At 42.8% G+C, this 24,843-nt stretch overlaps 1 protein-coding gene across 1 annotated transcript in view; it reads right to left on the reverse strand.

Annotated features, from left to right (window-relative positions):
• Positions 1-357: 357 nt before the first annotated feature.
• Positions 358-24,843, reverse strand: part of SCML4 (Scm polycomb group protein like 4) — a 65,855-nt gene continuing 41,369 nt past the window's right edge. The window contains exons 6-8 of the mRNA XM_054630638.2: positions 13,779-14,051; positions 5,598-5,743; positions 358-1,290 (exon numbers count right to left, since the gene is read on the reverse strand). Of these exons, the coding sequence (XP_054486613.2) occupies positions 1,165-1,290; positions 5,598-5,743; positions 13,779-14,051 (545 nt within the window). The 3' untranslated portion in view covers positions 358-1,164. The remainder of the gene's footprint in view (positions 1,291-5,597; positions 5,744-13,778; positions 14,052-24,843) is intronic.

Below are 24,843 nucleotides of genomic sequence, written 5' to 3' on the forward strand. Positions count from 1 at the left end.
CTGAAAGCCACAGCGCAGTCAGGAACCAACCTACAGCATTTGTCCTGGCCCTTTGCAAAGTGCACAGGAGGAACAATCCCACCCGGCTTCCTCATTTTTTAAAGATGCAAACAAAACCAAGCACAGGAATTCAGATTTCGCCTGGAGTGGCACGGAGTGTGCGGCAGACAGGCGGCTCAGGGAGCGGAGCTGACAGCTGTGCGCGCCAGACACCGTGGGAGCCGTCCGTCCATCCATCCATCCATCCATCCATCCATCCATCCATCCATCCATCCATCCATCCATCCTTCCATCCTCCCTCCCACCCCCCTTCGGCGTGACGGGAAACATCCTGCCACAAACTTTCCCTGCGTTCGGGCTCCTCTAGGATGAATTATCTGTGAACGGCGGCGGGAGCATCCTGCTGGGAGCCCCGATTCCTGGGCGGTATTTACGGACGGGCTCGATAGGAGTCATGACGGTCAAAGCTGCAGAGCACCGCAGCACAGAGCTCAGCCACAAGTCTGCTAGGGCTGCTCCCTCTAGCGGGATAAAGTTCTTCAGCTGGGGGAAAAGCCTTCCCCTCCCTCTTTTTCAAAATTATTTCTTCTTATTATTTTTTCTCCCCTCCTTTTCCTTGATCTTGTTTGTTTGTTTTTCAGTTGTTTAAGTGACTAATTCAAGTTTTCCGGATAGTGCAAGACACGGGGCACTTTCCATCAGACGACAGGTGACCAAAGGCTGCACTTTTCCAGCCCTTTTTAGGGTAGAGCATGGAGAGTGGAGCTGGTGCCCAGGCAATGCAGGTGAGCGATTACTCTTCAGAGGCGGCAAGTGAGGGACTCTTGGTTTGCCTTCTAGCAGTCCTATGCATATGCTGTAGCTGTGTTTGGTTTTGATTTCCCACTTCTGGTTACAAAAATAGGACTTACTATAATCATAATAATATTAATGATACAAAATAATTATTGTAATTATATACTTTTTGGCAAATTATTAACACAAAGCAGCCCAAAAGGATCCCACTGGATTAAAAAAAGGTGACAACGCACAAATGTTAAAAAAGACTAAGTCTTTGATAAAAAAGAAGGAAAAGCAATCTGCAAATGAATGCATTTCTGTAAGGCAACGTTACCTTTAGTCTTCCATCTAGATTTAGCTCAGATTCTGTTGTTCAAGAAATTATTAGAACTTGGCTTGCTTGAGCTTATCAATGTGGTAACACAGTTTCAGTGCTGGTCCCAATTTCAGCCCCAGGTATTTCATGATCATGTCACTTTTCAGCAGTAACAAAGCATTGCCATCAATTTCCTGGTTTCAAAAGAGAGGAAGAGAATCAAGATGTGTTAACCCCCCTTTAAGTGCTGTGCTGACACATTAAACAAGGTGAATTAGAAACAGCGTGTCATTTAGGGTAGAGCTACCTGAAATGTCATGCATTTTGAAATTTCATTTAAAAAATTGAAATCTGAGATGTGATAGGAGAAAGCCATAAAGGAAGGTTTAATTAAATACTACTTTTTATTCTTCAAGGAACTATAAGATTAGTTTAGGTTTTCAATTTATTTTGCAATTAAAAGTAGAATTTTTTAAAAACCAGTGTTGCTCTAAGTACAATTCTGAGAAAAGCCAGTCAGCCTTGAGAGAAAGGTATGAATGATGGAGACAGCAAAGGATGTAGCCCTATTAAACTGCTAAGAGAAGACCTCTGGATCTCAGTTTCAGCTTTGTTCCCAGCTATTTGTAGGTTTCACATATCCTTAGTACACTTATACTCAGTGATGCAAGTATATGGGATATGTGCATGTGCATATATATATATATATATATATATATATATATATATGGGGTTTTTTTCTCAGATTCAATACAGTAATAACTTGCTTATTTAATTGCATTTATTATTAAATTTGCTAGATTTTAATTTAACCCTCATGCAAATGGAATAAATTGCCACCAAGCTCAGCTGTTTATCCCAGAACTTTTGGCTTGAAAACCTTTTGAAATTACAAAGTACTACTGCAAAAGAAGCCTGAACCCACAGTGAAACAGACTCTCCTTTACTATGGGCTGTAGACCACAGATGCTTTCTGCTGTACTGTTCTTCCTTGGACCCAAAGCCTGTCTGTTTTTTCCTGAGTCTATCAGTGGATCTGCCAAAAAATACTACCTATTCCCACAGCTTCCAGCACATTTACATACTTGAAGTGTCAGAGCTAAAACATCACAAGTGCTATGTGTGTGTGCAAACACATACACAGATACACACACACCAACGCTGTCTACACTGTGTTCTATGGTTTTGATGGCCAGATCTTTCCACTGTGATCCATTGCCTACTTATTAAGCAATGCTATGGATCCTAATTTGCCCTGATCATTATTATTCCATTCACTAGGTGATTTATCTGATGAACAGTTAAGGTCACTTTCTGATTAACTCAATCAATTAATGCTCCTCATTTTGCAACCCCCACTCTATCCATAATAGAAACTCTCTCCACCTCCCCGCTCTCCTTGCCATTATTTTAAGGAAGCTAATGTAAAGTGAGAATAAGTGTTACATATAATTACAATTTGCATAAGAAATAAAATAAGAACTCCTTTAACTGTGGTGCCATAGGGTAAAAACACTGTCAAGGGTCAGGTGTGGAGGCAGCTGCTTCTAAATGTTGAGTTCAGCATTTTATTATTTCCATTATTATTACTGTGTAGGGGTCAAGATTAAACTCCATGACAATAGTATGCCAGAGGGAGCATTCATATCCAATTAAATAGCTCATATTAGCCATTTCCATGTGCAGATTCTTGGCTTGAGTTCTTTACAGTACTACTGTGTCAGCCCTTTTAAAAATAATTTTAAGAAAGAAGACTTTGATAACGTGGTTCCCACATGTACATTAGCCCCAGCAGATTTTGAGGTCTGGAACTGGTAACATTCAGTGCTATCAAGGCCACCACCTTTCCCCTCCTCCATTTCCTTTCCCCCTATCTTTCTGCCAAGTCTTTCCTGCGGATGGAGTCTCCATGGGATCTCACACGGTGCTGCTGCAAGGTCCCTGGCCAGGGCAGCGGCTCCTTTCCGTGAGACCAAAAGCTCCATCAGTGATGAGCTCGGCTGTCCTTGGCACACAGACCTGCTGACAGAGCAGGGAACAGCTGATGGAATGTGCAGGAAATTTCTCAGTCTTTGGTGGGCACTCTTAGGAGCTACCTGTGACAGAGCTCCTCAGGTGTCTTGGCAAGAAGCAAAGCTTCTGTTCCTGGTGGGAAGAGCAGACAGAGCCAGCTCCCATCCTGCAGCACCTTTTGGGGCAGTGAAGGATGTGGGCTTCAGGCTGGAAGAGCCGGCTCTGAGGACTGATGTCAACAATCAAAAGGCCTGGTAGAGCAGTAGGGAAGCACACTGCCCACGTTCAGGATACATTCTGCAGCTGTTTTCTTCCTGCTGGTCCCAGCAGCCTCTCTCTCCCAGCTCACATGAGCTGATTGCCAAAGCAACTATTTCGGGCGATAGCTGGGCCTTGTCAATGACAGTAAGTGCTTCTAAGTAAATTATGCACCTGCTCCATGGAAAGATTGAACATACAGGAAGATATGGCTGAGGTTAATGGACTAATCACTTGTCACTCACCCCTGGGGTCTTTGTGCTAATCCAGATGAGGTTTGAAGGCTGAAAAATTGCAGGGATATATATAACTCAAAAGTGTAATTGAATTGAGTTGTGTGGCAATCATACCCAGGTTCTCACACCTATGGCATATTTTACAAGGAAACCAATGATAAGTAGAGCCCATGGGTGCTGGGTGTGCAACAAAGGATGACAGGGACAGTCTTTAGTGGCAATTTAGCTTGATCTCTTTGGTCACAGAGCAGCTGCAGTATCATGGCATTCTCCAGTGCAGCTGGCCCATGACTGCCTGGAGCGTTCCCAGGCCCTGCTGCTGCATAAAAGCACACTTTGCTACAAATGGGAACTCGACAAAATTAGTGCTTTTGCACTCTCCATATTTACAATAAAAGCTTAAAAAGTTGGGGGTTTTCCCTTTGGGATATACCTGTATGCCTCAGACGGTGTAAATTCTCACTCTCTTGCATGAAGATTTTCTCTTGATGCACAGCCCCTTCTGATATTGTCAGAAACTCATTTTATTACAAGGTCCTTCAAATCTGAAGGTGGCTTATTTATCTGCCTGGTTGCCCACAGGACCAATATAGGCCATGCTTTCATTATCAGCTTATAAGGCAGAAGGCAGGAAAGGCAGGCCAGCACCTAACCTGTACCTGCAGCTTTGGCCCTACACTGCCGTGCCTGCTGTTGTTCTCATCCCACAAACCTGTCTACAGAATGGCAGATGGCCCCAATACCTTCCTAGGGTGAGCAGACACCAGGTCCTGTGGTCATCTTCATTTTCAGCTGCTCCTCAGCCACCTCCTCTCCTGTATCTGGAAACTCTGAAGGCAGAGTGTAGCTGGAAGTGCATTTACCTCCCTCAGCTCTCATTCCTCAGCTCTCATCTGCAGCTCCACAGCTCCACTTGTCTTTGCTGGCATGGGGTCAAGGAATGATCAAGCCCTCTTGTTGTTTCTGCAGCACTGGGGGTGCTGGTCAGCACTAAGGGCTGGAGAGCAATTCTCATTTAGACCTAGGTCCAGGCACTTACATGAAAACTTATGACCCCCAGCCAAACACAAACAAGTCACTTCTAGGGTAGATTCCATTTTTCATAGCCAGACTGAATTGATTAAGGAGAGATGGGGAAAGCAAAAAATGCTAATAGATACATTGGTGTCAAGTCCATACACAGCAGCAGAAAAAGAAACTCCAGATCAGACAAGTTTCCCCTTTACTAATTAAGAATAATAAAATTTCCATCACTGGAGGTTAGCCTCACAAAAGCAACTATCATATCCTCTAGAGAGTCAGCAGGTATGTTACATTTAGTTATGTAGTTACATAATACTGAGGGGAAAAAGATTAAAATATTGGCTGGTTTGGGTTTCTCCTGCTAAATATCTAGAGACACATAAAAAATGCTCTTCAGAGAAGAATCATATATATCCTGAGAAAAAAATTGTCATTGAAACGAGGCTTTTTTGTGCCAATCTGACAATGAAAAATGAGCACCAGATCCTCAGTGCTTTCTCTAAGGCTTGGCATAGAAACAGTTTATGCTGGAGTAGCTGGGAATAAACAGTGAGCATTTTCTAAAGACACTGTTATGGTTTCCCCATTGAAGTATAAATGAATGCAGTAGCACAATATAGCACAAAATAGAGTGGAATGGAATGGAATGGAACGGAACGGAATAGAATAGAATAGAATAGAATAGAATAGAATAGAATAGAATAGAATAGAATAGAATAGAATAGAACAGAACTGTTTCAGTTGGAAGGGACCCACAATGATCTAGCCCATCCTGGTGTTTAACCACCATCTCAAGGGATAAGTGAAATTTTTTCTGCTCAAACCCTCCAGAGGTGCCGAACTCCTGGCCAGGCCCTGCATTCAACCTGGTTGAGGAAGCCCAAGGCAGTTGAGGGGCTGTGTATGACATGTGCTGGCTGTCTCTTGCGACTTATATTAGCTAGAGGTGGTAAGGGTAGCCTCCTACATACGTGTTTTCTGAAGAGCTCCACATGAGGGCCTAAAGCTTGAGGGTCTGCATCCTTCACAAACCACACCACATCCTCCACCGTCCAGGTCAAAGGATTCTTGCTTGATGGCCGAGCTGCATCTTGTTGTTCAGGTGAAGGACTTGAGGCTACGGTACAAAAAGCCCACAACACTGCATTACAATGGCACCCAGAGCTTTTCTCAGTTTGGGATTGTGAGTGTGCAGGGCTTTGGCAGCCTCACTGCAGCCCTGGACATTGGATCTCTGAGTGCAAGTACTGGCCTGAGATGGTGGCATAGGGGAAAAAGGGGACTTGCAGGAGTTTCCAATCTGATTGCTTATTGGAAGACATGGTCCCAGCTGGTGAATAGTGTTTAAAAAACATGAAACCCTTAGGTCCCTGCAGGAGAAGGAAAAATGTGCCAGCTGCCAGGCTCTTAAACCAAGCTGCCCCTGCTGTCTGATCTGCAGCAGCAGGGATCTTGGCTCAAGAAGACACTACACTCACACCTGGAGAGAAAAGTTCTTCAGCACTAAACAAAGGAGTTTGCCATTGAATGTGAAGGCTAGAGGATAAAATCAGGATTTAGCAAACAGGGTTTTTAATTTGCATTCAGATATTCATACTTCTTTTAGAGCTTAGCCGAAGGTTTCAGTCCGTATCTTCCTAATCTTAGACTCTCACAGAGCTGATGGTCCCCAGTGAATGCCAATTTGGGAAGTTACTAAAACATGTGAAGATGAACATTGCACATGTGACTTTTTAATGGTATGACCCCTCAATGATTTAAGGTGACTTCAGCTTGCTGTAGCTTTAAATCAAGTGAATAAAGGCACATTGAAATGAAAGTGCATTTATGTTTTTATTCTTAGTCTCTGCAGAATTATAAATCTCAATCTCCACCTGAATATAATTTGTACCCCCTCTTATCCTGCTTTTTACAACAAGAACTATATTATGCTAGGCTATAGGAAAGCTGTTTCCATTTGTTTATATCCACACCAAGCAAACTTTGCATTAGCAGGCAGCAGCACACAGATGCATTAAATGTTACTTGCTCACATCTGCTCATCTCTTTCTGTCAAAGCCCGGTTTTTAATACGAGAAGTGCAAATGGAAAGCAAGTACACACTGCAGAATACCAGAAATCAAACAGAAGAGTGTGTGTAGAGGGAGATCACAGACACCTAAACTAGAGCCTGGAAATGCCCCAAGTAGCCAAGAGGCAATCCCAACTGCTGAGGAGAGAAAGGATGAGCTCTCCAGAGAAACACTGAGCTTACAAAGACAGATGAGACGTGTGAGAATCTCCATGCATGACTCCAAACACAATCCTAATGCATGTGAGTAAATGTGGGTTTGGGACTTGTGTAGATTGTCATTCCATTGACTTCAATAGAGCTCTGGTGATTTGTATTAGCTGAGACTCTGCCCATATACACCCAATAATGGGTTTATGTGCATATTTGTCCTTTTTCCCTTGCCACCATGCTCATCTTACAGTATAATGTAACGAGATGTATTTGCAGTTACTCAGAATGAACTCCAGAAAGCAGCAGTGCTATGAATGTGCAAATCTGGTCGATGGTTTTCATAATGAGATGAGATGTAAATATCATGATAATTGCACTCTCATTTGCTAAGTCACTGTTCTGGATACAAAGGACAAGGAACAGCCGCAGGTCCTTTTAATTAGACAGCAAGGACCGGTGTTTGTATGGACTCAGGTGACCCTGGGCTCTGCTCACAGAATAAATGCAATACACAACGGTACAGACACCATCTGGAGCCTTTGGCATGAAACAATGAAGACAGAGAGTGCAAAACAATGAACAGGGTAGTCTTGGCTAACCCCTGAATCATCAGTAACAATGAGGAACTCTGTCAGGGACAAGTGGGAGAACTGAGATTTGTCTTGGAGACACAGGGGTATTTCTCCCCTTCATGGTCAGTCAATGGTTTGGATGAGAGCTGATGTGTGGAGGCATTGGGCACTGCATCACCTCAAACCAAAGGTCAGGAAAAAGACCAGGCTTTTGCAAATTAGTCAGAAAATAGAGAGAGGAGAGAAAGGTTTGGCTGTGAACAAAAGACTGCAGAAGTTTCTCGGCTACTGCCACAACATGGTCAGGGGAAATGTGCCACTGCTGAGGAGAATATTTTTTCCCTTTAATTGGTATAAATGTAAGGAAAGCCCAGAGGACTTAGCCTGGGATTTACACCAGGAACAGAAAGGGCAACCTGCAGCCCCCTGATTCCTGCCTGCAACCTGCCCAGGAAAGGGCAAAGGGGAGCAGAGAGCCCCAAGTGCAGCTGGGAGCCTTCACAGGTATTGGAAGCATCTGTAATAAAAGGAAGGGGGATGAGAAGAAAAGGTTGAAATGACAGGGGGAATCTATTCAGTCCTTTGCAATCTAGCAATCAATAGCATAAATGTGATTTCTGAAAGACAAATATATAAATGACCTTTCTAAAGAGACTGCATGGCTAGAACTCTTCCAGACCCTAGCAGGTGAAGATAACCCTTTCAAAACCATGCCTGAGGGATAGTATAATATGATAATATACAAACAAGCATTATGTGTCAATACTAATTCTTAAAATACTTTATGTACCTACCTAGTATCAAGTTTTGGATTCTTTGCTGCTTTTTCATGAATTGTGTGTTAATTTACTTGTGTGAAAGGAGCTACCTTTAAATGTTATTAATAAAACTGAGATCCCCCCAGTTTGCAGCAAAATGTCAGGTTTTAGCTGATGAGTCTGGAAACAATCTGGTTTTCCATATATTTTATAATTTATTTTGCTGATTAATTTATTTGGCTTTTTAATTTTGTAGTTTACCCATCTGAGTGTAATTTCTCAATTTACAAAAGAAAATAGATCATCTCATGTCTACACAAAGGCCTGGGGTTTCTTTCAATAGCATCACTTTGGTGAAAGATCATATGAAGCACAAAAGTGTTTGATGGCGGCAGGGCAAGTGCTATACATTCTTTTCATATCTGAAGGTATTCACACTTAACCTAAGAATTAGATAAATGAGGAAGTCTCATGTCTCCTGGGTATCCTATGCCATCCTGTCATCAGAATTAATCAAGATGATAATGAATACTCAGATTACAAAGAGATGGGAGTGCTTGCGACCAATAATTATTTTTAGAGATCATAATCTAGGTCAAATCCAATTTCCTGTTTTTGACAGGTGGCAAAAATTTGTCAAATTAATGGAATGAGATATGGAAATTTAGGTAATCAGAGGGAAGCACTTTCCCCTCCTGCCTCAAACATTATTGGGGAAGGACAGTGAAGAGGTTCCTTTGCAAGGGAACATCTCCAGGCATCCCAGTCAAGACCATTGCCTACACAGAAACAGCTGGAACTACCAGGTCAGTGGCAAAAGCTGAGGGAAGCTGAGGGAAAGAGGTGGCCTGGCTCAGTCTGAGTTTCCACCCCATACTTTTCTCTGCCACTCATCTCTAACCTCTGGACCCTCCTGAGAAGGAGAATGGAGACAGAGCCAACAGCCAAATGGCTGCAGAGGCATGACAAGGAAATAAAATGCTAAAATGGAGTTAAACCTGTAAAAGAAGGAAAGACAAATAACAGACTCCCTAAATATGTTCTTGGCAAACAAACAGAGCCCAGAGGGAATACAGTCATTGATAGATAAGAGTGGAAAGGGAGTGACAGATGAACTTTAATATTGCTGCAGGCCTAAATGATTTCTTTGCCTCAGGGGAAGGGGGTGGGAATGAAATTTTAAAAGGTTCTCTCTGATTGCACTGGAGCAGATAATAAGGAGTAGCAGATCTACTGAAACTAAGCAGAAGTAGCAGACCCTCAAAGGTGCAGAGGAATGGGAATTATTTTAAAAAACAAACCACCCTCCACTACAAACAAGGAAAGGAGGAAGGCTTTAAAATACTTTTCTAAAAATCTAGGGCACACCAAGCAGGAGAAGAAGAGATGCACAGACAAGCAGGGGACTGGGAGAACACAACTACAGGATATTTGGGACAGGGCAGGGTAGGGTGTTGACAAGCCACAATCAGCAGAGAGCTCTGCAAAGAAGATCAGGCTCAGCACATCTGTTTGCACTGGCCGGCACTGGCAGGACACGTCGGGCACCACCTGCCTGGTGTCCTCCGCCTTGCAAGGCGTCCCAGCAGAGTCCCTGTCCCAGCGGGGTGGCAGCTGGGGACAGAGTCCCTGTCCCAGCGGGGTGGCAGCCGCTCCCGCTGGCAGCACCGTGCGGGGGTGCAGCACCCCAGGTGCTCCTCGCCCGCCGCAGGAGCAGCCAGCATCCACCTGCATGAGACGCGGATATTAAATATTTATCCGGGCTTTTCTTGCTTTGCCTCTCTTTTGTAGGTGAAACAAAAAGGCAGCTCGCTGGAAGCACTGAAACTTTCAGACTGAAATGTCCTCAAAAATTAGCAGGCAGGATGTATTTGCTGAATACAGTGCTGAAGCTCACAATGCCATCAGCAGCTCCTTTGCCTTGGGGCAGTGCTGGCTCTGCCCCCAGTGAGCTGCTTGCAGCATTATTCTGGAAAAAGAGAAATTTCAACTACCATGTCCCCAGATGTTTTCAGAAAATATGTGTACTAATAAGCAGGACTGCCCCTTTAACAAAGACCCTCAGGTGATAATAATTAACTGCTAATACTGGATAATAAAATCTCCATAAAAATAACAAGCTACAGGGCGAGGTTAAGGTTATTATATTGTGGTTGAATACGCAATTCTTCATACTTGGGATAAAGGCTTTGTCTGTTATGTAAGCAGGCTTGGAAAGGTTTATGATGTCCTTGACCATTCCTTCCCCAATTTAAAAGCTTCAGTTTGGCAAATGATGACAGGAAAGTGCATGTTTATCTCTTTGCAGCCCCAACTGGCTTTCTGAAATGAGATTTTTTTTACATATTTTTTTCAGAATTTTTTTGCATAATCAAGGAGAATTAGGCATCAAGCTTCTGATCGCATTAATGAGAGCTTTGAGGTTTAATCTCATCCATTCCACTTGAAAGACATGTTCTGCTATGCACTGAGATATGTTTTATGATTATGGCTTTTTCCATGATATTTGCCCACCATGATAAATAAGGCAAGCTATTTTTCAAAACTATCCATAAATAAACAGGATTGGTTTGAGGTTTCAGAGATAAATTCTTCCTCTTTTTAATGAGACGGTCTCTGCCTCATAAGTATACAAACTGAAGAGGATAAGAACAGAGACTGACATGCTCCACTTACTCATCTTTGCTTACTTATGATTCAGCAACATATAAATTATGCCTAGAAAGAAGAAAAACACATGCACAGATTGTTAGGGACCTTGGCAGCAAACCCTGTATGGGTTTGTATGTAGGCAAACCCTACACCCTACCTCTACGCTATCACCCATGGTAGACCCTAATCTATAATGGGTGATATCAGGACTAATAAATTCCTAAGAATTAGGAAAACCCCAACAACATAAATTAATCCAAAACCATTTTAATGATGGTCACTGCATGCATTTCTGTTTTAGGAAGCCTTTAGTGTTGAGTTGGCCAAATGACCTAGAGACCTCAGAGGAGCTAGGCTATACAAGTGTCAAATGATTGTCACATAAAAATTACTAAGCTGTTTTGGGATGAGTTCTGTTCCAGGTAGTATAAATAGCAGTTTCAAGTCACTTGTGACTGCTTCAGAGGCACTCATGTCATGGATGCCTGGTTCAAAACCAATCTCTCCCTCTTTGCTCCTCAAAGTGCTTTTAATGGTTTTAAGCCAGAGAAATGCAGGAACCTGTAAAGCCTATTGCATGACCACTGGATGACTTTTTTGTTGATCTAGTTCTGGAAAAAAACATGAGCCCTATTTCAGTCTTCTATTTTGTAAAGACTGCAGATTTTGTGGAAGTCACGAAAAGAGAGATGAAGGTGTCTCCTGAATTTTAACTTCCTGCTTGACACTATGTGGAGGTTTCACAAACATTGGCCAAGACTGGGAAACAGTGACATTCAAAGTCTAAAACAAAAAGGGAAAGCAATGCAGCTGAATAAGCTTAAGAAGCTCTGATTTTAAGCTTCAGTCCCTTGAACATAATTTCTGTCCCCTGATAGCAAGGGTTTTCTCCACACAACACATTCTTAGGCACAGAAGTTCTGTGTATTCTGAAAATTCACGAAGTATTCAGTAAGCCACCAAGTGATCCAGAAAAAAAAATCTGTGAAGGGTTACTATGCATGAATCTACCATCTCTGGCTGAGAAAGTCTTTGAGCCACAAATTCCTGAAGGCAGAGAGGGATGCACCACCATCTCTGCATTTGTCCCTTTCCTTGGGGCACGCTGCTGCTTCCTGCTGGAGACAAGATGTGTGGCTAGACAGACCTTGGCTCTGACCTGCCCTGGCTCTTCATTTGTGCTACAAAGAGACAATGAGGCTCTAAGGAAGTGGTGGGAGAGGGGTAAAGGAATCCTCTGCAAAGTGAGCCCCTTGTTCTCTCAACACCTGATTATGCCACTCTGAAAGGCACTGAACAAGATCTGAAAGAAAATGGCTTTTCATTTCCTTTTCTTTGTAACTAAGGACACCAGTTCCCACCAGTTCCTAGTGACAAACTTTTACAAGCTGTTTGCAGAGTATTTCTGTACTATCCACTTTGCTTTGAGTAAAGTTGACTCTGTAAGTAAAGAATGAGATAATTATGAGAACCAAACACTTATCAGTGGTCTCTATAAAAGACTAACATAGGGCTAAACCAGGGAAGCAATTGTGTATAAATAATAGCAAAGTCAGTGATAGTTTTGGGTGGGTATTGAATATCTAAGATGGCAAACTTAGATAAACAAATAAATACAGGGGGAAATACTTGTAATACATATTTTGGAAGAATAATGTCCTAAAATATTAAATAGTTTAAAAAGTTAAAAAGTTAAAAAGTTCAGGAAAAAGAATTAATACAGATGTTGGAGAGTGAGGAATGTGAAAGAATTAAGTAAAGATTAAGCAAAGGATACTAGAAAGAGGCTCTGGAATGGCTTCCAAGCAAGAATATGCAGAGTCAATGGAAGCTTCCAAGGGAAATGCAAGGGCAAAAAGACAGTGTAATGAGATAATGGTAGACAAAGGGGCTAGGGGAACCAGTAATCTTCTGCAAATATATCAAGATTTTTAAAAAATAGTACTAGAGTGGCAGTAGATTCCATTAATAAATGAGGAAGGGAAAAAATTAATGACTTTAAAATGGCTGAGACATTCAACCCCTTTGTTATATCTGTCATCAGAATGAAAAATGCATACATGAAGTTTGAATAATTAGTAAGGGGTGAAGACACTGTTGGCATCACTACTGATAAAGACCTGTTGACTGAGAATTTGGAAAATGCAAACAAAGTTAACTGAAGTTCAGCAATAGCTAACCCTTCTGATGAACTTGGGGAATTTCAAGAGGAAAAAAAAATATGGCCACTAGGAACTGTAGTGGATGAGTAGAGCAACTGCCCCAGCAAATGGTAACTGAACAAAAATACAAAGAAAGGGAAGAAGAATCATCAAATGCAGTGGTTTCCATCGTATTTCTTGAATTTGCAGATAAACTTCTTGTGACTTTGCTTCCTGAAGAGTAAAAGAGCCTTAAGCAATAAGCTGAATGATTTTTAAAAACATATGTTTTGTTGAGGAGTCTTTTTCAAGCAAAATCTGGCTTGATACATAATTAAAGGGGCAGGATGGGCACAGAGCTAGGAAGCAAAACCTCTGGGTAAATGCTTTGAGGTAGGCACTAATATTTGGGTTTGCTCTGCATCACCTCTTGTACACAGCTGGTGTCACACAAATAACAGGAACCTGCCTGTAGGCAGTATAAGTTTTTGGGAGGAATGCCTTATATATTAATGTCTTTAATGCTGATAATAACAGGTGTGATTGCCACACAATTATACGTAATGCATATGTTTACATAACAACAGCATTAGAAAACTTCCACCTTTTTACTTAATGGGGAACAGACTGATTTTGTGTTTACACAGGTTATTATTTCCCCTTCTAAATGGAAGCAGGAGTGGTCTGGATGGATTCCATCACAGAACCACCTTACTAATTTTCTTGGGAATTTGGGAATGAGTTAAGACTGCAGCACAGCAGCAGCATGGCAGCACACATTGCTAAATGGAAGGTGGTACATTACCACTTCTTTGGTGGTTTCCTTCAAGATAGGGCCCATTCCTGGTTGGGCTGGAGGTGTGATGCCTCAGCCCAGTAGCTGAGGGCCCCCCTGAAGCCATGTGGGCAGGACGATGGCTGCAGGAGGAAGAGGAGCCTCCAGCAGGGTGTCCGTCTGCAGGACTCTGGCGCACGGTGTACATGGAGCCCGTGGAGCCCAGGGCAGCGTCGGCAGGATCCGCGCTGTACTGCTTCCTGCTTGGAGCGTCGGCCAGGTAGTCCTCAGGTAGAACTGTCTCTGCCCAGGAAGACCAGACACAAAACAAACATCAGCAAAACAGAAACTTTTTTAATTCAACCCTTGAAAAAAAAAATTTTTTTAGCCAAAATTCCCTTTTTTTTTTGTCACAAAGTGTAACTCCATTATCAGCTTTCTGTACAGACAGCTGTCCCCAGGAGAGGTCCTTGCTGAGAATGAATAAGCAGTGAAGGGAAACACAACCATTCAAAGTCAGTAGAGTCAGAAGAGGGAAACCATGGCTTGATAATGAGTCATCTGTGTCAGCTCACAATATTATTTTCTGTAAAATCCTGGGCCACTTAGCCCAGGTACAATTGGACTCATGGTGCTCCTCAAACACACCAAGACCAGAGGATTGAGAGGAAGGAGACAGGGGAAGACAACAGGACAGGCAGTTTGTTAGGTTCAAAATGCCTGGCAGCCAGTAGGAAGGAGTGAAGGTAATAAAGCAAAGCATTCTGGCTGCAATTACCAAAATTAATCAGAAGCATCCTCAGCTGCAGACATCCATCAGGCCCAGTATCCCACAAGGATACAGGCTTGATGACTGATGAGCACACCCAAGGTTTTTCATGGACAGTTCTCTGTTATGTGTGAGTCACTTGGACCTGACTCAGGTTCAAATGTGCCAACATCACAGACAACTGCAAACCATTGCTATGATGGTTCCTGTCCTCTCCATTGCAATTTTCACACTATGTAGGAGCTAAATACCTTGCTTTTCAGATTCCTGGCAATAAACCAAATTTTGCACTTCAAGACCTATTTTGGAGACTTGCACTCCCCTATGCTTGTCTAACACACAGGCATGAAGCAGGTCTAGCTCCAGGTTTTGCAGCACACAGGTATTTTTTGCAATTTCCCCCTTACATTTAGGCTCAGGTTTGTCACTGACATTTCTATGCCTGTGTCACTGACTTCCTCCTCCAGCTTCTTCATATCTATGTCTTTCCTATTTGCCTTTTTTTTGTCTTCACAAAACATGGCCACAGGGCTTCCTCCTCCTTTTTCTCACCATTCTCCCTACAAGACCAGCCCTCCTGTCACGCAGCCCCAGTATCACTACTGGCAGAGCCTTTGGAAACCTCTGTGAGATCCCAGCCTTCACAGAACCCTGCTGGCAACCTGCACTTTAGAGATTCCCACTGGGTGTTGACACCTGGCAGGCAGGGAGCCCCTAGATTAGAGAAGTGCCTTCCATTGCCCCATGATATTTTTCTGAGCTGTTGAAAAGGCCACTTTCCTCATCATGAGTACTCTCCCTCCAGAAACATCTGAGCAGGGTGAATTTTCCCCCACAGTATCACACATCAGCTTCCTGGCCTGAGCAACACTCTCCTCCTGATGTGTTATGCAGCCTTATTGAGTAACTAGAAGAATTTGTGCTGCAATTTATGCCATAAGACACAAACTCCATTGCTAATAGATGTTGAGGCTCTATATAACAGAGTATTCCTTTTAATTTACATTTTCACTCTTTTCCTTAAAAAAACCCAAACAACATTACTTGGCAGATGTGTACAGTAGTTGATGGTAAATGGACATGATTTATCTCAGCAACTCAAATACTCAGGAGTTGTGCCATGCCATCATCTTGGCTTGTGTGTCAGGCCACAGCACAGATTTTTGTTACATTGTTCTATTTTATTGCTTCTTTTATAGTTTTGTACCATTCAGGGCCAAGGCTGGACTCACCATAAGGCAACCATCAAATTTGAAGGAAAACTGAAAATGTGAAATTTCCTTGTTTTTGGGCATTTGCCTTTGCAACTGCAAGTAACTTTCCTCTAGCAAGGCTTTATTTCCCTTAGATGATTTGGATTCTTACAGCATGCATTCAGGTGTCCTGCTGCTTTCTGCCAGGAATTTCTGAGCTTGATTCTCATACAAATACAGATAGGGTGTAATCCAACTGAATTCAAGGGAGTTCAGATAACATAGCACGTAAGAGAAATGGGAATCAGACACTCTGAACCTTTCCCCCTAACCTCCAACAGATGCCAAAATTATATAGTGATTGAGCTAAATACCTTGCTTTTCAAACTCCTCCCAATAAACCAAGGAAAATCCAATCAAGCCTCCTCATTCAAAGGAATTTAATTACTGTGTAGAACACTTGCAATAAAAGCCTCTTATGCATAAAGAAGATGGCTCTGTCTGCTGCATCCTGCCTGCACTGCATGGAATAATTATGCCTCTTGTGAATCATTACCTCTTTATTCCAGGATAAGAATGCTCTTTTAATATGATTACAATATGAAGAAGACATAGACTATCAAAACAACAAACAGCACATTAAAAGAGCCCTGCTAAATAAACAGCATATAGCTTTTATTGCCATGGATGCAAATTACTCCAAAATTTTTGAGCAGACACCAGGGATTTTTTGATGGATGTCAGACTGTCTCAACAGCCTGTGTGAAATAAGACATGTACAGATATCATCTTCCTGTGGAAGGACACCCATGAATTGTGTACAAGACTACAACAAGGAGCCAATCTCTGTCAGATCTCTTCCTAACTTTTCTTGATCTAGATCAATTTATTCCACATCTCTGCTTTGGGCTCCAGAATGGGAATGATGATGCCTATTGCCATGGAACAAGCCAGAGCCTCCATTCACTACTGTATGAAACATCCCACAGTGGAAGGTGCTCCGGGAATTTGAAAAGTTATATTAATGTCTTCATGGGACCAAGGGGAGCAGGGATCAATCATCTCAAGTGGCCCACTGCCCAAAAACCAAAAAACCTTGTGGAAGCTTCTGTGTTCCTATTTTTCCAGCTCTCCATTAATTTGTACCACAGAGAAGCCGCATGACTTGAGGTTCCACTGATGATGTGCATAAAAAAAAAATCTGCATTTTGTAAACTCCCAGAAAGCTTTGTAAAGTGTATAGCCATCACAGCTTCTAATCCCACTTTGGCCAATTAGGAAAAAAAACCACCTTTTTTTGAGACAATAGAAGAAAATATAAATTTCTATTGGGGCTGAAAATGCAACAGTTCATAAATCTGTAGCTTAGCTCTTCTGTATTCTGACTCACTTTCATATTTTATTTTGTAGGTAGTCACTCCCACATATTAGTGACAAACTAGTACACAATGCTTTAAAGCAGGATTTATGAGAAAGCTGCTTTGAGCTTTTGCTCTGAGCACAGAAGTCTCTGTTACAACTGCTCACCACCCTGAGATACTTAAGCCACTTTGGCAGTTTTCCTTTCCATGAATGGTCCACAGGCAGCTGGATTGAAAAGCCCAAGGCTGTTACAGCCAGCACACCTTAAAGTGCAACAAAAGAGAGAAAAAAGCAACAGTTGTCTTCCCAATTAAATAAATGTGCATTTCTTTAGCTGAGCTTCTTAAAAGTAGCAGTCTGTAAGATTCCTAGCCAAATTCCTAAAGATGTGTGAGCTGAGAGTTAAAAGAGCCTGAGAATCTGCAACTAACATCCCACCTCTGTGCAAACCTCTGGAGTGACCTTGGTCACATTATCTGTCATCTCTGGACCTCAGTTCTCCATTATGATGGAAAAAAAAGCTTGTTTTGTCTCTCACTTCTGTAAAATATTGAGTTCTTTGCCCCAGCAGTTACTCATTTGCCACTGTGGAGTGCCACATGGATGCATGCTGCATGTGTGACTGCAGAACACAAACACTGGGCCTTTGGTAGCCTCTGGGAATAGAGACACTCCAGAAAGACAAAAGAATTGACTCTCATTCTACATGAGGAAAGCAAATGAAAATCAATTTCAAGTCAAGCAGGAAATGAAGAATAGTATACACGCAGGAAAGATGATCCCTAGCTGACCTTTTCCTGAGCAGATCTAATATCTTACTTTTTCTTCCACATCTTAAAAAAAGCCCAAACTTAGTTTGTTAGAGTTTCTCCTACAGGCAAAATCTCTTTGTACACTCCAGAGACACTCCATTCTGCCTTCTCTGCTCCCAGGCCAAACATGTCTTGAACCACTTTCCTCACCTGCTGCTGCTCCCACATCACTGCTCATGTTGCATCTTTCTCTCCCTTTACCTCTCTCAGCCTCCATTCCCTTATACCCCCCCCATGCTTCTCCCTCTGTTCTTCCCTGTCACCTCTTCCTACTTCTCTTCTGCCAAATTACCACTATCTTGACCTTGTTCTAACACTGCTTTCCTGCACCCACATCACTCTTTTCCCATTTTGCCAGTTATTTCCCTATCTCTCTTTCCTGATTTCCCTCCTCCCACATATGATTTTCCTAGCCATTTTCTCCCCAGGCTGTTCCCCTTCCAGCCATCTCACATTTTCATTGATCCAGATTTCCCTTTCCTGGGACTCCCATGCCTTTTGCTGGGTTCATCCCCAGATTGCTGCTTGACAGCAGAGCCCAAGGTCAGGGCAGTGAAGTGGGACCAGAGGCCCCTTTCCCAGCTAACAGGCCATATCCTGCACAGCCATCAAGTGGCTGCATCTGGGTGAAGGCTGCCTGGGGCACTGCTGGAAACCCACACTCCCTGCTCTGAGCCTGCTGGACACTGGTCCCCAAGCCAGGGAGGTCCCCTTTTACACACCAGTAGCTTCCCAGGAGAACTGCCCTTCCTTCTAGGACAATACTTTAATGTCATTTCATAACCTTTTACTTTTCCACCTGCAATGCTCAATCATTTGTATTTTCTTTAATTAAATTCCCCATTAACTTCTTTTCCTCACAGTCAATACAGATTTATTTCTGTCTTTCTTTTCTCTGCCCCCACTATTCCTTTTTTGTGTCGTCTCCTATTCCTCATATCATTTAGTGATGGGCTTTGCCCTCTGACCCTTCCCTGTACCTTTTAAAGTGCTACCATATATTGTCTATAATGGGTTGACCAGATGTGAACTCCATATTTTAAGCAGCATGATATCATAGCTTCCTCAGACCTCTCCTTTCTCAGAGCCAGGGACAGCCTTTTTTCATCTCCCAGTCATTTTGAGAGGAGCCAGCCACAGTGTCAAAATCCTATCGAGAGGCTCCTTCTTTGTATGGTTTTATCTTTGCCTGTATTTTATAGTTCCTGAGCCCGGTTCCTGCTCCCTGCACAAGGATGGCATTTGCCCTATCAGGGAGGTGGGAGGGGTGAGGGAGGAGAGGGGGAAGGGGGAAGGGGACAGGTTAGAGCAGCAGCTTAGAAACCCTGCATCTCAGCCTTCGTGAAAGGAAAAATAGAAGTGGGGAAACACAAAAAGCAAATGCTGAAATGCAGGAGGAAATCCTTCAGATGAGTTTAACCATCAGTTCAGTCTAGTGTAAGCCAGACAGGGAGAGAGCAGAAAGGTATAAACAGTATTTAAGATTGTGAAAGATATGCCTTGGCCCTGAACTGCTATCCTCTGTTTTAAACATCAACTCTTAAAAGATTTTAAAAGAAATTTTTCTGTTCCTTCCAAACAGCCTCACACATTTCAGTCCAGTCAGGAATGTACCACAGCCCTTATCTTCCCTGCAGCTTGAGCCTGCATGCATCTATCTAAAGATAAGAGTCTCCTGTGATAGATTAAGACTTTCCAGCTCTGGCTGCTGTGATTTACTCTGGGATTACAGCACCGGCCCATTCCTTTTAGCTCCGTTGCCCATCCAGACATGCAGCACAATGAAAACATGATGTCACCGCTCAGCAGATGTTTCTGTACCGTGTCAGCACCACCCTCTGGTGCATGCATCTGCCCCCTACACAGCTGGGCAAGGACCAGGCCTTTTCCACACCGGCCCGTGGCTGGACAAGGAAAACATTACAGGAGTGACATCTGGTTTGTGGCAGCAGAGCCGAGCTGCTCACTGCCTGCCAGGGTGGAGTGGCATGGAGACACATCCCCAGGGAGCCACAGCATCCCTGAGGCTGCTGCAGACAGGCAGGGAGAGAGCAGGCAGCCCAGAGCATCCGCCAGCAGCAGGCCAGGGCTGTCACGCCTGCGGTTTTTAGTCTATGGGAGAACATTTGCATGGGTTATAGGAACACACAGTTGCATCCACAGGGGAGAAAAAAGGGGGGGTTAGTAGTCAGTCAGAACAGGAAAATGTAAATATGCCTCATTCACTTGTGAATGCAGATATTATGAACACTGAAACTATGGTCACACTGTGGAGATAAAACCTGAAATGAATTCTCCAGGGTTTAGTCTGAGGCTTTACTGCACCATGTATCATCTAGCTGTGTCCTAGCTGCTAAAAACTATTTTGCAGTAACTGAAATGCTGAGTCCCCCAAGGAGAAGCTGCCAGTCAGTTAACATCAAGAATCTAAATTTTTTTAGAGAATTTTCCAAAACCCAATGTTGTCCTGATTAGATCTTCAGCATAAGCAATTTTTTTTTCATTATTTAAACAATTTCCCTTGAGTGTTTGCAGCCCAGACAACAGCCACATTGTGCTTAATGCAGTAGAACTAGGGAATGAAACCAGCTGGGAACAGATCAACATGGTTTTATTGTCCAAACTGAATAAAAAGGTAGAGTAAATTCAAATGCTAGCTGCTGACAAATATATTAGATTTAATAATAAAAGGTGCTCGTGTGAATAAATAACCCATTGAGGAAATTTTTCCATTTTCAAAGTGCTTGGGGAGGATTGAGTAAATGTATTTTGTTACAATAGAGAGGTTTCAGTCCTATGTTGGAGCACAGGCAAATAGTTTAGGCACACGCACGAGTGCAGGCAAAGGGATTTCAATGACACAGGGATCTAGGCTGTAGTAAAAGTCTTCTTTTAGTCTCTTCCACCTGATTTCAGACCTGCTCCTCCTCTCTCTTCTCTCCTCCCTTGCCTTTATGTTATACCAAAGTGTACATCATGAAAAGAAGATTTATCAGGGCTGTATAGTTTTGTGTCTCAGCACAGCAATGGTTCTGCCATGGCAGAGGGAGGTGGGAGAGGCTGTGATCGATCTTTTCCCTTTCCAGCTTCTAGCAGTAGCTGGAGGGGTTTTTCTGTCAGGGTAGTTTATAATGCACTCTGTATCCCTATAAATCAGCATTGATAGAAGTCACAAAAAAGCTGTATACAGAATAGACTAGCTGAAAATGACTGTGTTATTTGAAAATTTCAAGGTATTATATACTGGGATTCTCTGCAGATGAAGTACTTAGTGCATCTCTGTTTTGCTACCACCATGATGAATGTCCCTTAATCATATTGCTTAGTACTGGCTTAAAATATTTAACAGTAATTTTTTTATTGTTTGAAAAACAAATAATTTGAGATACAAGAAGTGAGGTGTCTACAGCAAAATGCAGTGACTGCAAAATAAGCTGTGTTTGCTCATTAATAAATATAATATTCTCATCCAGAAATTGGGTAGAATAGCACATATAAAGTATGAGCCTGTGCATGTGTTTGTATGCAGGTAGAAGATCTTTTACAAAGTCTTTTCTTCATTTGTCCCTGCCCAGTGCTGCTGTTCTGCTGAACTTTCTGATATTTCTTCTGCCATATAAGTACAACATATATATGAGCCCTGAAGTCTAAGTTCCCCTTCACAAAACCTTTATTTTCCTGCCTTCTTTGCTTCTGCTTCTGACATCTCTGGCTGACCTCAATCCCAGCAGATAGGCACTCACCAATTCCCCTTTGCTGAGCATTTTTTTCCCCTCCTCTTTCCATGATCCTAGAGAGCCAGTTTCCCTCCACATCACTGTGCTGCACTGTGCCATGCTGCTGGGGAGCTGGGCTTACCCTGGGTCTCCATCCTAGGGGGGATGGAGTCCCCCATCCTGGGAGCTCATCCCCAGCCTCACTGCATTTTCCTGAAATCCAGCTTCTGTGATGAAGACCATCAAGCCACTGCCACCTTTTTGTTTAAGTCGCTTCTGTACCTTCACCTTTTCTTTTCCATGAAGAAACTCACCAAAAAGTACCTGATTTCCTTCCCCAAGCCACCTTTTGCAGCTTATTTTCAGTCGGAGGATGTAATTCTCTTGCCCAGCTGCTGGTGGTGCAACTCCTTTCCTTGCATCCTGACCTTGCTCACTGCTGTCCATGGCCAGCACAAACACCAAACTGCATGTCACCACCAACAATTTGCTTCTGGTGCTCTCTTAATTGCTTTAATCCCCTGCTTTGCACTCATTTTGCCAACAGATTAATGTTCTTCAGGCAGATGCTGCGTGTTACTACTTTCCTAAAGGCATTTTGATGTACTCTGTTATAATTACTGCAAACAAATAAATCCTAAGGAGCTTGGGAGCCCTGTTGATTAAAAAGTGGCCAAGATTTTTCAAGAAAACCAGGGGATGATTTCCATGGAAATGCCACTGTGTGTGGGTCTCCATTTGTTTTGTAATGAACTGGGAAAGGATAGAAAGAAACAGAAGGTAGATAAAGACAGATAAGGGAGGGATGACAATAAAAGGCTAAAAAAGAGGCCAACATTAGGAATGTGAAAAACTGAGCTGAAAAACTGAATAACATCCAAGCAAAAATCAGTAATGTCCTGTGGAAAAAATTCTGAATCTTGTTTGAAACCTGTCCTATTGAAGCAGCCTAAATACCAGATTCCCTTTCCCCACTCTCAGGTTCCTGCCATGCAGGTGCAAGCCCAGGCCTTGCCAGAGACACCACAAACCAGGCAGTCCCAGAAGCAAGGGCCCCCTCGTCCACATTCACAAGCAGAAGTTCCCCTTTCTTCCAAAACCTTTCTTGTTTTACTTAATAAGTGCTAGATCTTGAGGTTCACCTTTTTTCACACTCGTATCTTTGAAAACCAGGTGAGTTATATTGATTTATGCTTGCAGCACTTGCAGAGGTTTCCCACCCCCAGTTCTGGCTTGTGGCCTGCTCATCTGACTGCTTGAAATACTGGTATATTGGATCACAGGTATTTGGATCAATATTTTTAAAGTTTAGGAGTGAAAATTCCTGTTTCAACTTTAATTTAAACTATTTAAAATAAAAGCCTGGATTACTAGCTTCAGATATCTCCTAGAGGAATCATATATAGCTCTAGGGAGAAGGTCTCAACCAGTTAAAACAAAGTTAAAGCTAAACCTGGAGCTAAAACAGAGTAAGAATCACATAATTTACCTGACTAGGGCTCTGAAAGTGTCCATGCTTCCTCCACATGACTGCTTGTAAAGCTTGAATTAAATGCATATACCCAAGGGTATTCTTTTCTATGGTGGATATGATCTCATCCATCATGCTTCATGCATTTATGCCCATCATTTTATCCACTTTCCTTATGCATACCCTTTGATATGGAGAAATAAAGCATCCTTAAATACTATTTCATAGCTTGGCTCTCTTTTCTAACCTCCATGGCTGCATCCCAGGCAATATCCTGGGCTGCAGCCATGCAGACACTGTTGGTGTCTGTGCCACAGCACTGAGCACATCTTGGGCTGAAGGACAAAAAGGCCTTTGGGCTTTTCCTCACTCACTGCTGAGAGCAGAGTGCCTCCCCACAGGGGTAGCTTTTCAAAAGAGATGAACTTCCTTGCAGCCCCTCAAGTCAGTGAAGGTAAAATAGCCCAGCAAAATGCAGGAAGGAGGATTTCCCTGGGGCTGGCTGCTGAAGAGATGTCTGCTTACAGCTCCATTGCTTAGCATCCACAAAGAGATACAATTTCATAAACTTAAAGGAAAAGAGTCTTCATTTGTGAGTTAGCAAACAATAATCTCACAACTTAAAGGTCAGAAAGTTCAATTTATCCAATTCTGCCAATTCTACAGAGTCCAGGCAAAATACATCACAGCTGAATTTTCTCTCTTCCATCCATCTCTTATTTTTCTTTCTGCCAGGATTTGCTCCTTAGTGTACATCAGGATCTCAGCACCAGGGTCCTTGGCTGGATGCCTTGCCTTGTGGGCAGTTGTGTCAGGTGGGGAAGGATTCCAGGAAGGAAGGATTCCAGGAAGGAAGGATTCCAGGAAGGAAGGAAGGAAGGATTCCAGGAAGGAAGGAAGGATTCCAGGAAGGAAGGAAGGAAGGAAGGCTATCCCAGCCTTTCTCTATCCCAGCCTTTCTCAACTGTACTGCAGGCTTTGCCATCAATCCAAAAGCCCCAAAGACCATATAAACTTTTTATGCTATACTTTGTTGTGGCTGGATGTCTCTGCTCCCTCTTTAAGAGTGACCTTAATGTTTTATTTATTGTTTAAAGGATAATGATCATGGTAGAGGAATATATGAGGCAATAAATGGCCTTTGCAGGTAATTAAATGCTGAGGAGCACTGAAGCTATTGATAGCCATAAAAGCCATTTATTCTGAGTGTGCTGAGAAGCCAGGAGTGCTGTTCCTCATAGCATGCAACAAGACAAGATTAAGCAAGCCATGGTACTAGAAAGGGGAAAGACAGCATTTTTCTTACTCTCTCAGGGCTTGAAACTTCTGAGCTGCTGTTTATTTGGTGCTTGCAACAGAAAATATTGATTGTAATAATATGTGGTTTTCTATCATATTATTCCTTTTTTCCTAGCTGTTTTAGAAGGGCTTTGCATGTTGGCAAGAATTATTGCTCTCCTTTGACACATACTCAAATAAAGACACAGCAGGGAAGAGTGGCTTGCCCACATAGTCAATAGCAAAGTCTCTTATAAAAATCCAGTTCCCAGGCCAGTGTCTTGCCTACTTAGTCACACTCCTATTGTGCATTGCTATTGTGCTTGTCATACCAGCTTTTCGAGGGCTGGTGGATAGGAAGAGCCCACCTTCCTACAGACAGAGGCACTAGCATCCTGCTGTGCTTCTGCTCCATATAGATCCCTACTTCCAGCCAGTGCCACAAGAAGACAAGCTGTTCTCCTGTGGGTAGTGGAAGGGAACTCCATATGGTT

Source organism: Agelaius phoeniceus, chromosome 3 (genome assembly GCF_051311805.1).
Source record: "Agelaius phoeniceus isolate bAgePho1 chromosome 3, bAgePho1.hap1, whole genome shotgun sequence".
In the NCBI taxonomy this organism is placed as follows: Eukaryota; Metazoa; Chordata; class Aves; order Passeriformes; family Icteridae; genus Agelaius; species Agelaius phoeniceus.